The following is a 19952-nucleotide window of genomic DNA, read 5'->3' as shown; positions in this document are numbered from 1 at the left end:
TAAAAACCTAAGATTTGCCAACACGGCATCACATGTATGTATAAAGAAAGTACATCTGAAGCAGTTTTTTAAGTTAATATACTACATAATCAGAGCATTTACATGTATAATGTTTTGCATATACAATTAAACATATGTGCTCCTACATATGCATATATACTCAAACTGGGAAAGGGCATTATGGTTATTAATATGTCATTATAACATTGTGAAACTATACATGAGAATTACAGTTCAACACGGTATTTGAAAATGTATGTTAGTTTGGTGGTAAAAGTAGGTTCTTTATTATTTCCGCAATTTCAATCCAAATTAATGAATTATGGTATAAATCTAAAAATAATAAATTTAAACAGTTTATACATGTTTCTAATTGGAAACAATCGCAGCAAAGTCTTTAATCTTTTGCTACGGCTTATACAAAACAATATACTTTTATTCCAAACTATTATTTCACAAGCAAACTCATTTTCAAAAATATTTAGAAGTTATAACATTCTATACGCTGAAGAGCCGGTTACTCCCATAGTCATTCACCCTTTACAAATGGGTATTTTGTATGATTCGCATGAAATATAATCAAGGCATAAAAATACAGTTACAAATGTCAAAGAACTTTGGCAGCATAATTCGGCTTAAATATGGAAACCTGAAGATTTTCATTTCCTTTTATTTATTTATTTTTTGTTTTGTTTTGTTTTCCTGTTACGGTGCCTGTTTACAATGAGTAACTCTCTAATAAATTTAATGCTCGTAGCCAATTTTTAAAGTAGGTCAAGATCGTTCCAGTCACGCTCTATTACCATTGCTAATACGAAAATACTAGCTGGTGGTGCTTTTCCTTCATTGGCACTGACGCTGATTCTATAAATCAAATTACCGTTTACTAAGAGCATAATAAGCGATCTGTAATTGGTTTCAGAAATAGAGAAAGTAATCTGTTAATTCAAGAGCAGGGGTGAAAAAATATTTTCAACCACGCGCCAAAAAGGTCCTTTTTGGAGCAACAAGCAAGGTTTTTACAGTGGTCCTATTGTGTGCAGGACGCGATGGGTGAACAACGCTAATCCCCGGTAAAAGAATTTTAAAAAATTATAGTTTTTAAAAATACGCCAAAAAAAGTATTTTTTCCTGTTTCTCATCAAATGACTCAGATGTGTACTGTTTCATTTTAAAATTAAAATTTAGGCCTGAAATGTTCTTTACCTAAGAAACTTTTAGGGGTTCCTTTCCTTTTTCTGATTAGTCTTTTCATCTCAACAATATTCACATTTCGTTGTTTAATTTCTAAATTAAAACTACTAGAAATGATATATTATTAGGCAAATGCATAGACTTTCTATCTTGTCTGTAGTGTTGTCCTCAGTTTATGTTGATCGTCGATACAGTCATGCGTGTATAGGCACATATACACTGCAACAATAGATGCATACTCGTACTGCTGATTTCGGAAATTTGCGTAGATTCAATTATGATTCAATTACCATCAATTATGATTGGTAGCATTCACACGGACCTACTTGGCAATTCGCGAAAAGATCATTCAGTGTTTAATTACAGCAGGAATACATTTTAAAAAAATTAAAGAAAAGGGAAAATCTACATTAATCTTTTTTTTTACCAAAATCAGAGACATCAGGGAGAATTGCAATAAAATAATTATCAATCAAATTCTTCTAAAATGTAAGACATTTTTAACAGTTTATATCCAAGAATATGGAAATATCTTTTGCTTTGGCTTTTCCTTTACCTTCCTTCTTAAATCAATCATTGCGTCAAACCTTTTTTCTCAGATAAGCATTTTATTGACGAAATGAAAACTGCAAGCTAAAAGTTAGAATTAGATGAATTCTACACAAATTTATAAGCTTGAACCTTAGTATTTAAAGCGGCCAGGGTTTTTGCTAAGAAAGCACAAATTTCCCAAAACTACTATGAGAAAACTTTTTTTTTTTTATTATTTTAATGCAAAAACCCTCCTGTTATTCGTACCTGGATTTGTTTTCTTTTGATATATTGCCTTAATTTCGTTGACATATTTTCATATGCACGTATATATGCGTTCTTACAGATATCACAATAAAAATTCTAGGCCGTATATATACGGCCTTGCCGCTTAGAGGGTTAAAGTAATTCAAAGCATCTATATTTTTAAATTGAAAGAGAAACACACGAAGGAAATATTTAAAACTAGCCCCCCCCAAAAAAAAAGCAACCTTAGGTTAGCATGAAATTTGGGGAATTCAAAAACCTAAGGTTACTTTTTTTTTGCCTTATTTTAAATATGTAATATTAAATCTGTACCTTTTCCCTACATAATGAAACAGCAAATAATACATAAGGAATGCGTCTCAAATATTAGGAAGGAAACGAAGAAGAACTCGAACGTATAATTAATATTGAATTGTAAAATTTCTTATATTGTTGCAATGCCGCTCTCAAGTCTTTTAACAAAATAGTTTTTTTTTTTTTTTTTTTTTTTTTTTTTTTGTATTACAGTGTGACAGATATTATAAACATCGTGATGTCATTATAATAGTTGCCATTGTAATATTGTGATAGCGTTACAGTTATTTGGCAAATAATGTAACATTATTATAAATGCTCGGAAAATTAACTTTGCTTACCATATCCCCACATTAGCATTGTTATTTCGATAGTAGCAACAAATAGGCCGGCATATCCACCTCCATATCTGTCCATTAAATTCAGAACGTACTGTCCACCCTAAAAAGTAACATGTATTTTTGTGACATGAAAAATAAATGTAATATCGTAATAGAGAGTCTGATGTCAAGATGTAAATAGTACATTTCATAATCAAGTAAGTTTTTAATTACATACATTATGTACATAATTATGTAATACAAAAGACAGCAGACGTTCAAGACAATTTTATATATCAAGAAATTTTTAGTGTATAGTAATCGAATGAGCATCAAAACACAAGTTTTCTTTGAATAGAATTCTCTTTTACTTCTAAGTAGAATCTTCGCCTGCAGAGACATTCCATTTCGTAAAAACTGAATATTGGGTAATCATGTAGTATGCGATTTACCGCTTTTGGTTAATTACTAAAATTGGTAGTTCTATTAAGCATTTCATTTTTTCCACTTTTATTACGTTTCCAAATATGAAAGCTATCGAATTTTATATTTATGATGTTATCATTACTGAATTATGATGCTACTTGAATTTAAATTCAATGAATTAAAAATTTCATATTAAATTAATTTGTGGAATTATTTTCATTTGTGTACTCTTAATTATTTGTATTTATTTTCTTAATTAAAGACAGCGTTTTCTGGCGCCATGTAAGAAAGAAATAATTACCTAAAACTAGTAGGTCGCATACTACATCATTACGAAATGCTGATTATAATAACCCTCACTATTAGCCGTTCCTTTAAAATAAGCTACGGACGCTTCGTGTGGTTAATAGAACAGCATTTGATTAGGTATACTGCATACGATCTGAAGAGTCTTTTTAAAATTGCCACAAATGATGAGAGATCTCTGAAAAGACTTATTACTATATTATTATTCCCACATTTTGAAAAAACAAGAAAAACTTATGCCAAATGAATTATTAATATTACAATATTATTAAATATTACAAAAACTACGATTCGTACTAATACAACTCTGCATGACAAAATAGAAAATACATCGCAGCTTGGACTTTTTTTAAAAAGTCTTTAAAAAGTTTTAAAAAAGTCTTTTAAATTCAAAAGGCCACTTTTGAATGTAAAGTATATCGTCAATACAGTGGCGGACCTTGCAAAATAGTGAACCTGCAAGAGTTTGATCTGCCAACCTCCCGAGTCACGCGTGAGAAATTTCTTCCAAGGAAAATGTTTGATTTGATTTATTTGATAATGGCAAAGCACTCGAGAACTATCTGCCTAAGAGGAGGTATGCCTTTGTGAAGGACCTTTCTAGTTAAAATACACGTTACACAAGGAGGAAACACGAAAACTCCATGCAGCCAGCCCGTTCCCCGGAATTCGAATCCTGTACCGAACTAACAGTGTTCAGAGACTTTTACCGCTCAGCCGCTGGTGGGCCTCCAAGACGAAAGAATGGGGCAAAGCTTTCTCACCCATCGTACAGTTCAACCGTAGTTTCAGGAAACTCTTTTGTGTTCTGAGGCTTAAATTCTGCCTGAAAAGACACCATTTCGGAACAATTACAAAGATCAGAGCAGCTATAACAGGTGTTCTGCAAGGCTTCTCAAAACAAAGCTTCCAGCTCAGGGCAATTAGTGTGTAGAGTCATTATATTATATCGACGCAGGAATGTGAAAAATGTGCAATGCCCGCAACGCGATTTGAACTTCGGACTCTCTGGATACGCATCCAGCGTGCTTCTATTTATACAACGAAGGCATGTGGAAAGAAGAGGAAAAATACCTTATATACTCCAACTTTTAAAGGGTGACTGAGAGTTATAGAACCCAATCGCCGAATCGTGATGGTGACGAATTATCGTCCACCACGTTTTAGTTCGGACGCCACTTGTAAAGTCAGGAGATTACATCGATGTAGGAAAGTGAAAAGTGTGAAGTGATCTCGCCGGGATTCGAATCCCGAACTTCCGAATACGCGTCGAGCGTCCTTCCGCGAAGACATGCGGAAAGGAGGAAGAACACATCTGGTGACAAAAAGTGGTAGAAAACATCTGGTGACAAAAAGTGGTAGAAAACATCTGGTGACAAAAAGTGGTAGAAAATATGTCAAAATGTGGCATAAAATCAAAGTAACCTGCTTTGAAGAATACTGAGCACCTTTAAACCTACTGGTAATGAAGTGATTTTTCAGAAATTAATCTCTTTTTTAAAGGACAAAACTTGCACATTATCGCTTAAATATATACTGGTGTCCAAAAATTAAGGACGAGACGGTTTTTTCAATATAACTTTGTACAAAAGCTTTCCAAATCAACACATTTAATACCGTAAGATCCCCAATACGTAAGACATGAGTACTGTAAGCAACACTTACTAAAAAAGAAATCAGAGGGAAAAAAAGAAGCTTTATTGAAAAAGTAGCATGGAGCGCAATGCGACTGAAGGCCGAAACATCCCTGTGATGGGTGTCCAGCAAGAAACATCCGGTCTTTAATAGGGGATATGACCTCCCCTGACTGCTAGGCAGGTTTCACAGCGTCTGCCCATGCTGAGAATGAGGGTGTCAATGAGTTGTTGAGGCATTGTTGCCCATTCGTCTTGCAGCGCCAATCGAAGCTCCAGACTCGTTACTGGTGGTAAGGTACGAGCTGCCAAGCGTTTGCCTAGAAAATCCCATACAGGCTCGATAGGATTGAGATCCGGAGATCGTGCCGGCCAATCCATACGTTCAATATCCTCACTCTCTAAGAGCTGTTCGGCAGCTACTGTGCGATGACATGGTGCATTGTCGTCCATGAAAAGGAACTGCGGACCCTAACGCCTCTAAAAAGACGCACATATGGAAGAAGAATCTCGTTACAATAACAGGTCCCGTTGACTGAACCTGCGTCGAAGATGTGAAGGTCTGTACGACTACCAAGCATGATGCCTCCCCAAACGAGAACACCGCCACCTCCATACCTGTCCCTTTCAATGATGTTCGAGGGATGATTGCGGCTTCCCCGCTCTCTCCAGATGAGTATGCGATGAGAATCGCTACTCAGACTGAATCTGCTCTCATCTGTAAAGAGTACTCGTCCCCATTCATTGTCTCTCCAATTCCGGTGTTCCCGGCACCACGGAGAATGCCTTCTCCGATGGGCAGGCGTTAGAGGTACACACCGTACAGGGCGTCGTGCAAACAGACCACCACCGTGCAGTCTTCTGGCAACGGTGAAACGCGATATCGGTCGTCCAGTAGCCTGTGTCGTGTGTCTAGCGATTTCTCCCGCTGTCTGCCGCCTGTTTCTTCTGGCCTGTAAGGCAATATACCGGTCATCTGCGGGTGTGGTTCCTCGTGGACGACCACTACTAAACCCCCGGATAGCTGTTCCTGTAGTTTGAAATTGTCTCCAAACAGCGTGCAATCTCTTTGCCAGAAATACTGATCTTACACCGACAACATGCTTTATACTACTCAGACACTTCCCCATTACGTCTACCTGCATATCTGCGCATGTGCTACCGTACATCACCTTACTTAAGCTCCTGATTGGTCTTTCTGTCTGCTCTGCCTCTTCGTTCAGCTGATATGCTAATTTTTCGACTTCGTCTTTAATTTTTGCACACCAGTGTAATGCATGCATTTGATCCATATAGGGTTTAAAAATGTATATATCTCCACAGCTTTCTAAACTTTTTCTACGCTTTCCCATGGAATATATCTAAGTTTTATAAATAACAAAAAGAAAAAGCAATTGTTAAAATTAGAAGCAAAGTACTGGTTATGTGCATGACATTTTCGTTTTTTATTGAACAAAATTGCTTTGAGCTTTCGATTTTGAACAAAAGTTTTAATTAGCTATAGTGGCTTTTTCCACGAAGAATGCAAGCAGAGTTATTGCTTTACATAGTGCTAAACTGTGACAAGCCAGTTCTGGTCAATAACAGAGAAAGCTGCCTAAAATGGTTGCAGACATTTTCAGGCGATTTAGGCCTTCTCTAGAGCTGGTTATCTTAGACAATACGAAACTTGGCGATATCAGTACCGTTATTTAATGATGTTTCTCTCATAAATATTGAGCACTCTCAGAGGGTGTTGTATCAGGAAGATGAACATAATGAGAAATTTAATTCATATATTGTTTTACTATCAAATGTTATTGATCAGTGCATGCATTTCACAGTTTTATTTCTAATTATTTATAAATTCGTTTATGTAAATACGATTCACTTAATAAATATTTATTATTTCACTTATGCAGAAACATACACTTGATTGAAATGTTTAAAAAAACTTACTTGCGTAACACAAGGAAGGCCCATCAAAAAGAACAGCATGCAGAAGAAAAATGTGATACCTATTTTTTTACTCTTCAAGTGCGGGTATTCATCATAAATAACGGTGAAGAAATTTTCAAGGTAAGAAAACTAGAAATAAATACCAAATATTTTTATTAATTACTACTCTTACACGCATATTCTTTCAGATGCTAAGAAGAAATTTACAGAAAATAGTACAAATAAATGGCTAAAAATTATAAAATGAGGCAAAAGAAGTTGAGTCGTACATTAGTAAATGCAACAAAAATAACATTTGAATATATTTCACCATGGAAAATATTGTATTTCGTCCCGTATTTTCCCCTAACCAGTTTTTTAGCACCCGGTTCTGAAATTTTTTAATATTCACGTAATTTCTCCTTTCTCAATTTAAGGGCGAACGAGCTTCCCTAAAATTTAAAGGGGATTCTCCTACATCTTAATTGTTTTCGTTTTACTGACAAAGACAAATCATCTCAAACTACCTGCAAAGATCACGCAGAATATTTCCTTCTTAACTGCTGAACTTTATGCCGGCCTAGAAGAAGAACCGACCCATTCCGGCGAACCAAACACGAACAGACATTCAGTCCACGATTTCGCCCAGACAGTTGCACATTCACTTTCTCTAATTATTTATGGCTAATTTGAGGCCTAAGAAATAGCAGAGACTACAATAAAAATGAGTAAGACTCGAGCTACAGGAGGTAGAAATGAAGATATCTTATTAGATATTGTAATGCTAACACAAGTATGTATTCTTAAAGGAATGCGATTTTCTTTTAAGGAAACAATATTGGGACAGTTACTTGCAGTAATTTATTTTCTTACTGTAACTTCATTTTTCATAAATTAAATTACTCGTATAACTTCTCTCAATTTTCGGACAATAAAATTAGTAAAAAAAGCTAAAATACACGAAGAGATACAGTATTAACTAAGAATCTGACCTTAGGTGTTCCTAAATACATTAACTTATATTTTGAAACTTATCTGAGAAAAACTATTAAATGCCCTGTGTAAATCAATTATTCCGTGCTTTTGCATTGCTCTCTTATTTTTGTCAAATTCTAATAAATTATGGTCGTGATCCAATCCAATTGCAATATTCTTCTCATATTTTATGCAAATTAAAAGCTTTCTCCCAGATGCCGTTGCTGCGAAAATCTCACGACAGGGTTTGAGGCACAATAATCTAACCACTCAGAATAATGATCACTTTGACAGTTTGCTTCAATAAATGGCAACTGTATTGTAAAGTGCTTTTTTATTTACCATAAGAAAAATTGGTTTTTTACCTTTTCTACAATCAATTCAAGTCCTTCTAGACATCAATCAGTATTAAGTACTGATTATTGAATCTCTTTTTACTGTATAATAAATTAATATTGTTGAGTTTTTCTTTTCTCTGACACCAGTTTTTACGCTATTTTCTTCCTTAACGTTCGTACGGGGTTCGCAGATTTGGAGTGAATAATGACGACACTTGATGAAGTATCGAAACACACTTTATTTAGCCAATATTAATCAGGACAGCTCCAATAACACTTTTTACAGTCGTCAAAGATCTTTTCTAAACACGCTGGAACAATCAGTGACACAACCTTCAGGTTATCAGGCTATCACGGTGGAGACAGCTTCCTGCAAAGCACCCGACTTTGCTTTCCGGAGCAGAGCTCCCGACTCTGCTTGGTCGTTCTCGGAAATCCACGTACTCTCGAGACTCTCCACGCTACAACTCGCGATGCACTCGACGACACACGAGCACAGCTCCCGACTCTTCGGCTCAGTCGGTCCCGGAGCTCAACTCGCTCTCTCGACGATGCACTAACCGCGATACACTAACAGACTCCTTCGGTGCACTCGACGACCCACTCGGCACTCGCTGCCCGGCTGTCAATTCGATCGGCTCCGCAGGGATTGATTCGCTAGACGAGACACCAACTCGTTACTAACTCGCACTCTAGAAGAGGCACACACACACTAACTGATTGCGGACCAGCAGGGTATATATTGCTTTCGGCTTGTGTTTGAGAACATTCTGGGATAAACCGGTAAGAATTCGTTCCAGGAGGTTCTCCATCCGTCCATGGCATATCGCCAATTTTGTCGCCAATGAGCGGTTTCTCGCCAAATGTGGCAACCTTGCCTTCCCTTGTCATTTTATGGCAACCCTAAAACTGCTTTGCGGTGAAGCCATCTTACCACGCTTGTACATTTCGTAACAATATCTATATCCCGAAGAAAATCATGCATATACTCTCAGTATTCAGGGCGAACGTTAAGCTTATTGCGAGTATTCTAAGCTAATGCCTTTCATAAATTCTGCCACCAGTGTTAGTATCTCTAAGATGTTTGTTTGTAGTTATTAATTCAAAAAACCTGTAAACAAAGTAATTATCAAGATAGATCCCTAAACGTCCATACTTCATTATGAAGCTTGACCCAAATAAAAGCACATAAATATATCGTAGCAATTTAATAAAATTTCTATAAAGCTGCTTGCAAAAAATTCCTCCAGTGTGTATTTGCAGTGCAAGGGTTGACATATCGCACGCAAAAACCGTGTTTCTTCGGTTACGGCGTTATTTGTTTCAAAATATTTCTTTCTCCTAATCTCCTAATCCATGTAGATAATCTAGTATACAAAATACTCCAGCCTCGACGTATGTTTATGTTTATAATAATGAATATCTGTTGTCACAGCGATAATGTGACAATGTAATTTTTACAACCGCAATTTATTTACTAAGGCAAATTCCCCTTTTTAATGTATATAATACACATGTCAAACTGAATGCATCTTATAAATGTCAATGTCAATGTTTGTACCGTGAATGTTAATACTCCCTTTTTCCTTAAACGTATATTATGCTTAGTGTATTTCAATATAAATTTTATTTACAGCGCAACTGTGTGACAGTGTCATACTGTTTTAAATAACCACTACTTGCTATCTCCCGTTAATCTGTACATTAAATGCCTTGCACAAAGAGCACAAAGAGTTCTCCATTTGAGCTTCTCACTGGTGTTAAAATGAGAAATCGAGAAGACTTAAAAGATTATGGAAATTCTTGAAGAAGAAGAAGGAAATATTATGATGAAAGATCGAGAAGATATGAGAGAGGAAGCAAGGAAAAACATTCTAAAAATTCAGGAAGAGAATAGAAAAACATACAACAAGAAGAGAAAAGAGGCACAAGTATACAATGTGAACGACTTAGTTGCTATACAAAGAACGCAGTATGGAGGTGGTCTAAAGTTAAGGCCAAAGTTCTTCGGTCCATATCGTGTAACAGCGAGGAAAGGCAAAGATCGTTATCAGGTGGAAAAAGTGGGACACCATGAAGGTCCTGGATGTACCACCACAGCAGCTGATCTCATGAAGCCGTGGACTTCTACTATATAGAACTATGGTGTGGTTCTTCCACACTTCTTTCTTTTTTTTTTTTTTAATTTATTTTCAGGTGCTGTCTTGATGTTCCAGTGTTGCCGATCCGTGTTTTCGAGGACGAAAACCTGTCAGGACGGACGAGCTGTGGTATCTGTAAGGGCGACACAACCACCAGAGGACCTCACCGATGCGCCAGCAGCGAGAACGAGGTGAAAGATGAGTATGAGAGAGACTTTCTTCTGCTATCCCACGCGAAGGTGGTGAGATGTCTGTCTACACGTGAAGGTGTAGAATAAGGAACTGTAGTTTTCCACGCGAAGGTGGTAAATTGACTGTATAATACATCAGCAAGTGCGAGTAAGCACTAATCGGTTATGTGATAAGACTGGCAAAAGCTATACAGAATCCTGTTTGTATCAAACGGCACTTGTATTTAATCTCATTTGCACCTTTTCTGATTATCTTTATTAAATGTTCTGTGGTGTGGAAAACAACGTTGGAATTGTTATTTAGCATCTTCAACTCCCCCACTACATATATTTGTACATTATAAACTACATTACTGGTATGTACTTACCTCGCTATCAATGGCCAGCAGAAATAACATGAAGAAAAAGAGTACAGACCATAATTGGGGAACGGGAAGCCTTGCCAAAGCTTCTGGATATGTAACAAATGCCAAACCTTGACCTGTATGAAAAATGATTTCAAATATTAAACCACAGCTAAAATTGTAACTTTTAACTAACTAGTACTCTATCACAAGATTGAAACCCTGTACCTCAGTGGTCTCAAACGCCCAGGCAGTATGTGCCTGCGCCTCGCGTAAGATGCATAACTTCGATTATAAATACATTATTCCGATTATGCATTTGTTGCAAATACGGTATTGGAAAGATTTCAAGGTTTTATTTATTTGAAATACGAAATTGTATAATTTTCATTTTCAATAAAAATTTTCATGAACATGAACATAAAATGAATCTATCAGAAAATCTATAAATGGAGCTAATTAAACTAGTTTGATTTTTGAAATATTTGAAGATATGGATTTTATTAATTTTATACGTTTTTATCAAAAACTAAATATGTTCAGCTACGAGCTTTATTTCACAATTGAAAATTAGCAAGAAAAGAAGCCGATTGACCGATGAGCATCTACAATCCGTGATGAAGCGGATTTTTAGTAATTTCTCTCTGTACTACAAACTTTGTCAGAAGCGAAACGCCATCCAATTTCAAGCCATAATAAGAAATAAAGAAGTTTATATTTATTTACGTACAGAAATATGTGTTTTTGCTTAATAAATAAGAAAATGAGACTATATTGTTATCATTTGTTCTCAATTTTTATCATACGCGGTAAATTTCTCTATAAATCTAGAAAGTTTTCATAATTTATATATTTTCGTTTAAATTAAAGTAAGTTATATAATGGATAATTAAACACATCAGAATTGTTTAATATTTAACTGTTATTGTTTCTGAATTACAAAGTGTAACCAAAACGTATGTTACAGGTACCAAAGTTTAGATTTCAGATAGAAAATAAATATAAATTTTAATTTTTTTTCTTTTACGATATTATTATTCTTGTTCACGCATGTTTTGATAAATATTTAGTAAGCGAAATTTAAAATTTATTTTAAATATTTTTTATTTTGTTAGTAACATTTTTCATTTAAAAAAAATACTGACCTGTCAGCTGTTTTCAGCTCGTACATTTATCCAGCTTGAAACCTGAGTTTGAGACCACTAAGACCAATGGACCCATTAATAAGAAAAGAACCCGAATGATCGATGACCACTTTATGTAACAATCAGTCGGAACTATTTCAAGTATTACGGTGCGTTATCTCTTACGTTAGAAATGAGAGTGATAAATAAAATTAATTAATTCCATATCTTGTAATCAAAAATAAAAATTGTGCTGAGAAGCAGGTAGCGCTATATGTGATACTAAATCTAAAGAGGCTAAGTGCCTCTCTAAAACCTACAGAAATCATAATCTGGTCGAAACTGAAAGAGATCTGAATTAGTCTACACAAACAATTAAATCTCAATATTATTAATCCCCTAAATTAAAATCTCACGTCCACTGGCAAAATCAACTCGAGAACAAGCTTAAGTACTCACTGTTTATTTTGGCTACCGGTCATAAATTCTGCTATGATATTTTAGTATAACTGCAGAATTTACAGCCAAAGATTTCCTGTATTTAACATCTCTAACACAACTAAACATTATCTCTGAGACATTTTATAAAGCTCTGCTGTGAGCTAATTATTGTAACAGAAGTTAAGAAAAGACAAGATGTGGTACAACTTAAAGTAACTTAAAATAATCATCACGTTATCACCTAAATCATATTTTGATAGAACAAATAGCTATAGTATTAATGAATAAAAAACATTTTAGTCAATAACCAATAATGCTGTTCGACTGCGGCTGAAAGTGGCTTTTAAATACGCACAATCCAATTTTTGGACCGCTGGTTTCTTGCAGATTAAACATTTGCCAGGAACTATAGTCTCAATCATTGCAGTTTTAGTCACTGTCTCCTCAATGGTAACGTTATTTCAGTAGGCGGAGACGATTATTGATCTCCTAAAGAAACGGGAAGAAAACACACAAACACCTTCCTTTGGACAATTGTCCAAGCCTAAACTTTCGATTAGTATCCAACCTTAGCACACTATCATTTCATCCAACTATACCATAAGCATATTTATAAAATGTACTTGGATATTACGCGTAATTTCTAAAAAACAGTATGTAAGGAGTATGTTAATTTTATTAACAGTTAAATTTTAGGTCAAAGTTCCTTTCCTGTAGAAATTCTTAACTTCAACTTACTACTTCCGGCCAGAACGTAGTTTTAGAATACATAATGAGGAGAAGCGGTATTTAAACCGCGAAGTTATTTACTGAGTCAGAGAGAATCAGAGTTTCTGATTTACGCGCGTCTGCCTTTTGGCCATTCTCTCTCTCTCAAAGCTGTTATTACGCTCGGCTGTACTCAGGCCCTTGATAAGTCAAATACAGTTCGTAGTCAAATACAGTTAAGGGGCCAACTAGTTCAAAATCTTGATAGCTTCGGCTATATTTCTTTAGTTAATCTTAGTTTTAGTTTAATATTTAATCTCTTAAGTTCAAGCTCAAGTGTCGGCTTTGATTGTACACTCTCAAGACAGAGTTTTGTTAAATCTTATTGGAATAATAAAGGTTTAGTTACCCTTCTATCGTTTTGTTTCTTGTCACACGAACTTAAGCGATTATTCGCTAACTAGTTCTTTAGATTCGTCACCTTCTACAGTAACTGAGAATTACACTAGTGAGAATCTTACAAGTAAAATATCAAATGACACTGAGATTAAGGAAATGTTAATAATACTCAGTCATTGTTACATACATAAATATCTCACAAATTTAGAAGATAAAAAATATAACATATTTGCTGAAGAATTAAAGGGAACATACCAAAGACATAAGCGTCAAAATTAAAAATAAGCTATAGGAATCTGCCTGGTGTGAATAATTTTGTCGATAAATTTATAATAATTACGCCGATTCCTGTAGTTTATTATTGGATATGGGCATATGTCCTCGCCGTTATTGCAGTTTGATTGTTGCTAACAGGAGCTTGTATGTTGTTAACAGCTCGTTTTCCCACAGCATCTTTTTCGATATCTCTCTAACAACACTCAGGAACAAGAGAGCTTCATGCTGAAGCTTCTGTTCTGAAGAAATCTGTTAGCAACTGGCTAATAGATTTCTTCAACTGGAAACTACAACAATTCTACAAGAGAGGCACTGAACTCTTCCCTGAACTCTGGTCATTGACAAAAATGGTGATTACATCACTGAGAGAATGTGTGAGTGATTATTGATTTATGACGTATCATATCAATGCTTTGTTATTGTGTTTTTTACTGTTTTGCAGTGCATTGTATATTATACTATTAAAATCAAAGCATGGTTGAAATGGCCGCCCAATGGAGGGCGGCACGAACTTATGCATCGCCTCAGTATTAGTTTTTTTTTAACATGATGCTTACTTTAGAAAAGAACAATAAATATGAAGACTATAAGCATTACTTGGGGACTTTATGAGCATTACTTATAAACATTCGTCTTGCGGTGTGGAGAAACCTCATCCAACACCCTTTTAGTTCGGGCGCCACTGTAGAGACATTATTTTTTGGAAGCAGGAAAGATGAAAAATTAGCAACCGCCTTCGCCGGGAATCGAACCACAGACCTCTGGAATACTGGCCCAGCGTGAAGAACCACTACACCACAAAGGCACGCTAGGAAAGGGGGAGAAATACCTTATATTGTAACCCCAGGGAGGGCTTGAGTCTGGTCGGCAAAAACTGCTTTTGTGGGATGTTCTAGATGAAAACGTAGTTCATCTTCAATATTTTTAGACTGATAAGCAAAATTTAAAGATGAGCTCTGTTTTCATCTGGAACGTCTCACAAAAGCAGCTGAATGAAAAGAACTTTGTGAAAACTACATTACGCAATGAAATAATAATAGAAATAACACCAGTACAACAAAAGTTACAAAATTATGTAGCAAGACTCAGTCAAAATGATCACATAGCACTAACTGACATGATAAAGGAGCATGCCTACCAACCGTATAAGAGACGAAAAACGTAGACCTTCGTAGTTATTAATCACTCCTAGAGTCATTGAATGACTGGCGCTATCTGTTCATATTTGCTCTAAACAATTGACAATATTGTCACCTACTACTGTTCTTCCGACTGTGCTATCTTGAAATGGTAAGTGCGTTTTGATACATTTTTGACAAGCCATAAAGAGTCTATTCAAAATATCTCATGTATGGTAATTATTTGATCTGGAGCATAAAAGAATAAATATATTCGCAAAATGACTTCACTATGTAAAGGCAGAGCAACACGTGGCGTTACCTTCTAAAAAAATCAGAAAATTTGGCCACTTCAGAATACACAAACATAAGGGAGAATAATACCGACCAGAAGGTGTAGTAGAATCAGTACAGTTCACTTTCCGCAATACATGCTACATGCTTTCATCGCTGGAGCGACATCGAGAATTGCCTTCCCATATCATGGTAGCCAACACATTCGTTTTCGGTGAAGACTTTTGTGGCATACTATATTTCAGAATCAGGGTCAAATTATATGATCCTAGTACCACTGAAAAAAATCTCTTCGAGAATTGTCGTATTTGCACTTATCTTATGAACAATACTTAGTCCTTTGCGAATCTTTTTGCTGCTTGCATTAATGGAAACGATGCATCCGATGAACAGATGTTAAAGGAACATACTGAACTCCACATTATAATGAACCTTGGCTTAATCACCCTATTATGGTATTATGTTTACTGCGCTTCCTGCATTTGTTAAGCATTTTATTCGCTGCATGGGGAAAATGACTCGAGGCCCATAAAGGCAGAAAATTAGATACACTAATTTTCAAAGCTCTGGAATTTGGTTTATTTGATTATGTACGCTAAGGCTATAAGGTATTTCTCTCGCCTTCTTAGCGAGCCTTCGTAGTATAGTGGTCTGCAAGCTCAGCGCGTAATTGAGAGGTCCGCGGTTCGATTTCCGCCGAAGGCGGTTGCTAAATTTTCATCTCTCTTGCTTCCAAAACATCCTAATGTCTCTACTAGGTCATCTGCCTAACGAAAGGGATGCTTTCTAAGAGAAACTGGCTCGTATCCAGGTTACATATTAGGGTAAACCACAAAAGCGCCCATGCAGCCAGCCCAAAACTGAAACTGAGCCCATTCGAACTACCAGTGTTCAGAAACTTTACCGCTCGGCCACTGGTGCCCTGAAACTTTAAAAGCATTTTAATAACTCAGTATATGTCTCCCCTTCTAAATTTTGCTTTCGGATGCAGCCGCAGTAGTTGCATTGACATTGGTACTGCCCCTATTCTGGTGATTGATCAAACGTGTTTCCCATTGTAATACCTGTCATCCTAAAGACTAGTCACGGTTTGATGCTATTGACGATACCATGTTTCTGATAATCCATCCTCGAGCCTTCCATTTATATTCGTATGCGAATAAAATCATTCAGATATTACTTACAGATGATCATTTCATCGTCTACAGCACACGAAGAAAACCTCCTAAACATTTCTAATAATGAAGAAATCATGTGTTATCTGAAAGCGTGTGAGCGTGATGTTCTCATGTCATGCAAGCTATACTTCATACTGTATTATTATGAATGTGCTGTTTTTTTCCTTTCCTGCAATTCCTATATTGTTTTTCCCCAATGTTATCATAATTGAAGGCGATGCGTTGTGCTTCCACTTATGCTACGTGCAATTTGTTCAAAACGTAAGCAATTTTTTTGTATCATCTATTTTGGTTATATTTTTGTTAGAGAAAAGGAAATCCTTTCTCTAAGTTATTAAGTGCCCTTTTTGTTTATAATGTTATTGCCAAACAAAAGTGCATGCTTAATAACCTTTTCCACTTTTAAAGCTAATAATCATTAAATACTCAGAACTTTATTGCCATACTAATTTTATTGAACTATTTTAACATCGTAATTGTTTATTTATTTGAATTCTTGGTTTTAAATTCTTTGAGAACATCAAACTGATTCTCATTTACGCTTTCTTATAGGCTCTTCAGTTGAGATATTTTCCATTGTACGGCAACGCATGCCAAACAATTTACTCTAGAAATATCTGAAAGCCAATTTGATACTTCCAGAGAGAAAAATTATTTCGTCATCACCTCATTTCAATTGTAGTAAAATTCTTCTAAACTAGAGAAGAGAGTTCAATACTGTATTTAATACATTAAAAACACTAATAAAAACAACTGTTTAATGTTCAACTGTTTGTTTAATTATCTGCTTTGTTATATAATATAAAACAATCACTCACCACGGACCACTTTTGGGTTATCATGTCAAGGCAAAACTTATACTCCATTAAAAACGCAAAGACTGCAATAAACAGCTTCAATTCATATTCTTTGGTTCCACTCTAATAGCTGATTGGTTGGCTAAAAGACTTACAGTCTGCAATATTTTACGGAAGAAATTAAAAAGATCATGCATTCTATTTTCAGTGATCAAACCGGTAAAAAAGTGTTTGAGACACTTGTTCGTTCAAAACGGACGGATGTAGGACAACGCTCTTTAGATTAGTTATTTCAGTCAAAAAAGAAAACAGAAAGGCACTCTTTAATTTTTTTATTGTATGTATTTGTTATAAGACCTCTGTTTTAAGAGATAAGGATAGCTTATTTAATTCAACGGCGACCAACAGGCAGAGTTGGCGCAAATAACGTTTGTAGAAAATTATTTGACGCATATTGTCCTACAATAGATATGATCCCTTACTTCTTACCTTGTGATTACTAACTATCAATATCTTAATCAGTAATGATTGTCACTTAAAATTTGGCAAAAGGATAATTTTAGGGCAGTGTACATTTTAAATAGATCTTAAAGGTTTGAGTTATATTCAAAGCATTTGGCAAGCTAAGTTGCTTTTTCGCCTAATTAAATATTTTACATTGAACGTGTTTCTTTGCTAATTAGAATGATTGTCATACTTTTAGCCGCATTATGACTGTGCAGACACATCAGGTAGTTTTGGAAAGCAGGAGAGTTGAAAAATGAGCAATGCCCTAGCCGGAACTCGAATCACGGACCTCTCGAATTCGCGTGGCATGCTAAGAAGGCACGAAGGCATGCTAAGAAGGTGGGAGAAATACCTTATAACTTAATAATAATACTCACCTCCTTTTGCCACTTTGCTAATGTCAATCCCCATCTCTGTGGACATATTTCCAAGTACAGCGAAGATAACCACTCCTGCCATTACGCTAGTCGCAAAATCCAAACTGCTAATGAACACAGCGTCCCTAAATAAATAATACATGAATAATAATTAGGTACTACTTGACGTGCTTCTAAAACAATAAATATACTTATAAGTTTTGTTTTTAGAAACCTATTTCGCTCTTTCCATTTTTTTTTAATGAAGGTCCACCGCGAAGTTACGAAGTAGCCACGAAATTAAGAAGCTTGCAGTCTTAAGTTCTCGGTTACTGGTGTGTAGCAAGTGAACTACTGTCACAAATGGGCCGCACCAGTTGTCATAAGATTGCCACAACTGGGCCACGGAAATGTCCACCAGTGACCACGAGTGGGCCACTGGTGGGAATTTGAGGTTTGATTCGGGTGCGAATCCAAGGGAAGGAGCTGACTGTACAGATGCTATCACAATTTTCTCCATATCAGCGTGAATAAAAGCCAGTTTCCTTTAGAAATCCTCCGCAGACGAATTTCTTTCTTTAAGCAGAGAGCTTCATTTACTTAGATGAATTAAAATTAGTAATATCCGTTTCTTCTTCGTTCAGTTTCTTTCTCAGGGTCGGAGAAACATTTTTAAGATTAAAGCTGACAAAGAAGAAAAGTAACTTCAGTTCAGCTAACAGCGAGAGCAGTGAAATTACATAATCTTTACTGCTTCAGGGCATAGAAAATACGTAGCATTTATGAACACAAAGTTATCGAAAAAGATATCAGAATCACGTTTCATACAATATTGCAACAATATCAAATCTATGTTGCTGCAATCAATGTTGTTACTTTAAAGTAGATAATTCTTCAAAGCCGTTGTCATACCCCCCCCCCCATTCGCGATCGTTACTTGTGTCTCATCACCGCACAGCATTCATTTTTTCCACCCCATTTGAGACTGTAATTCAAGTCAACTTTCATTCGCGTACTTTTCATGAAGCAAAATATGCTAAACGCGAATGAAGTAAGGGAAAACAATTAAGTAGGTTCTGCAGCTGTTGTTTCTGCAACTGACCTTTTTTCTGCAATTAGTTGTTCATGCACCTTATGTGCAGAGTTTTATAAAATCTTTATATGTATTTCATTTATATTTATATTTATTTACATTTCTGTTTTATGTCTCATGTTTCTGTTAGAATAAATTAGTGTCTCTTTAGCTGGAAACTTTTGCTTTGAAACTGGAAATATATATACTGGTGAGAGAAGATTGATCCTATGCCTTGTACGCTTGAGTCAAAGTCTCAGGCAATTTCTTTTCAGTCATTTCACCTTCCATCTCGGGAAGTACTCCTGCAATTATCGCTTAAGATGTAGGCCATAAGATATTTAAGACTGATAAAATTAGTCTACGCAGTTTTTTTAAACATGCATGTGACGATTGTTAACTTAATTTTTGTTCCACTTAAGTTAAGTAAAATTCTCTTACTTGTTAAATAAAGATTTCATAGTTGTTATTATTTATGCATCTTGTTGAAACTGCGCTAGAGAGAGGATATCGTACGCAAAACGCCTTAGCTGTGTTAATGCACAACAAATAGTGATTATGAGATTGAAGAAGTTGGATAAGTTTGAGAAAACTGCCTTTTAAAAATGTTCCTAAAAATTGAAATGTTATAATATATTGAAATATTGTAATATTTCCTAAAAATTGAAATGCTGTAATATTTCAGGGCCATAAAGTAGTAAAACTTCTATTGCTGAAAATTCTAGTTACAAAGTTTAAAAAATGACTCTAAAGAATAATAATGTCTGTTATAAAAGGATCAATTTACATAGAAAAGTTAATAGA

General features: G+C 35.5%; 1 protein-coding gene across 1 annotated transcript in view; it reads right to left on the bottom strand.

Annotated features, from left to right (window-relative positions):
• The window catches only part of LOC118192854 (sodium- and chloride-dependent neutral and basic amino acid transporter B(0+)-like), a 70098-nt gene that overhangs the window by 13773 nt on the left and 36373 nt on the right, over window positions 1–19952 (bottom strand). Inside the window, exons 9-12 of the mRNA XM_085821424.1 lie at window positions 18098–18222; window positions 10903–11015; window positions 6911–7039; window positions 2628–2727 (exon numbers count right to left, since the gene is read on the bottom strand). Of these exons, the coding sequence (XP_085677550.1) occupies window positions 2628–2727; window positions 6911–7039; window positions 10903–11015; window positions 18098–18222 (467 nt within the window). The remainder of the gene's footprint in view (window positions 1–2627; window positions 2728–6910; window positions 7040–10902; window positions 11016–18097; window positions 18223–19952) is intronic.

This window comes from Stegodyphus dumicola, chromosome 7 (assembly GCF_044657685.1).
Source record: "Stegodyphus dumicola isolate Sdum_Otavi_A_Nest chromosome 7, ASM4465768v1".
NCBI lineage: Eukaryota > Metazoa > Arthropoda > Arachnida > Araneae > Eresidae > Stegodyphus > Stegodyphus dumicola.
This window is presented reverse-complemented; position numbering and strand designations above follow the sequence as displayed.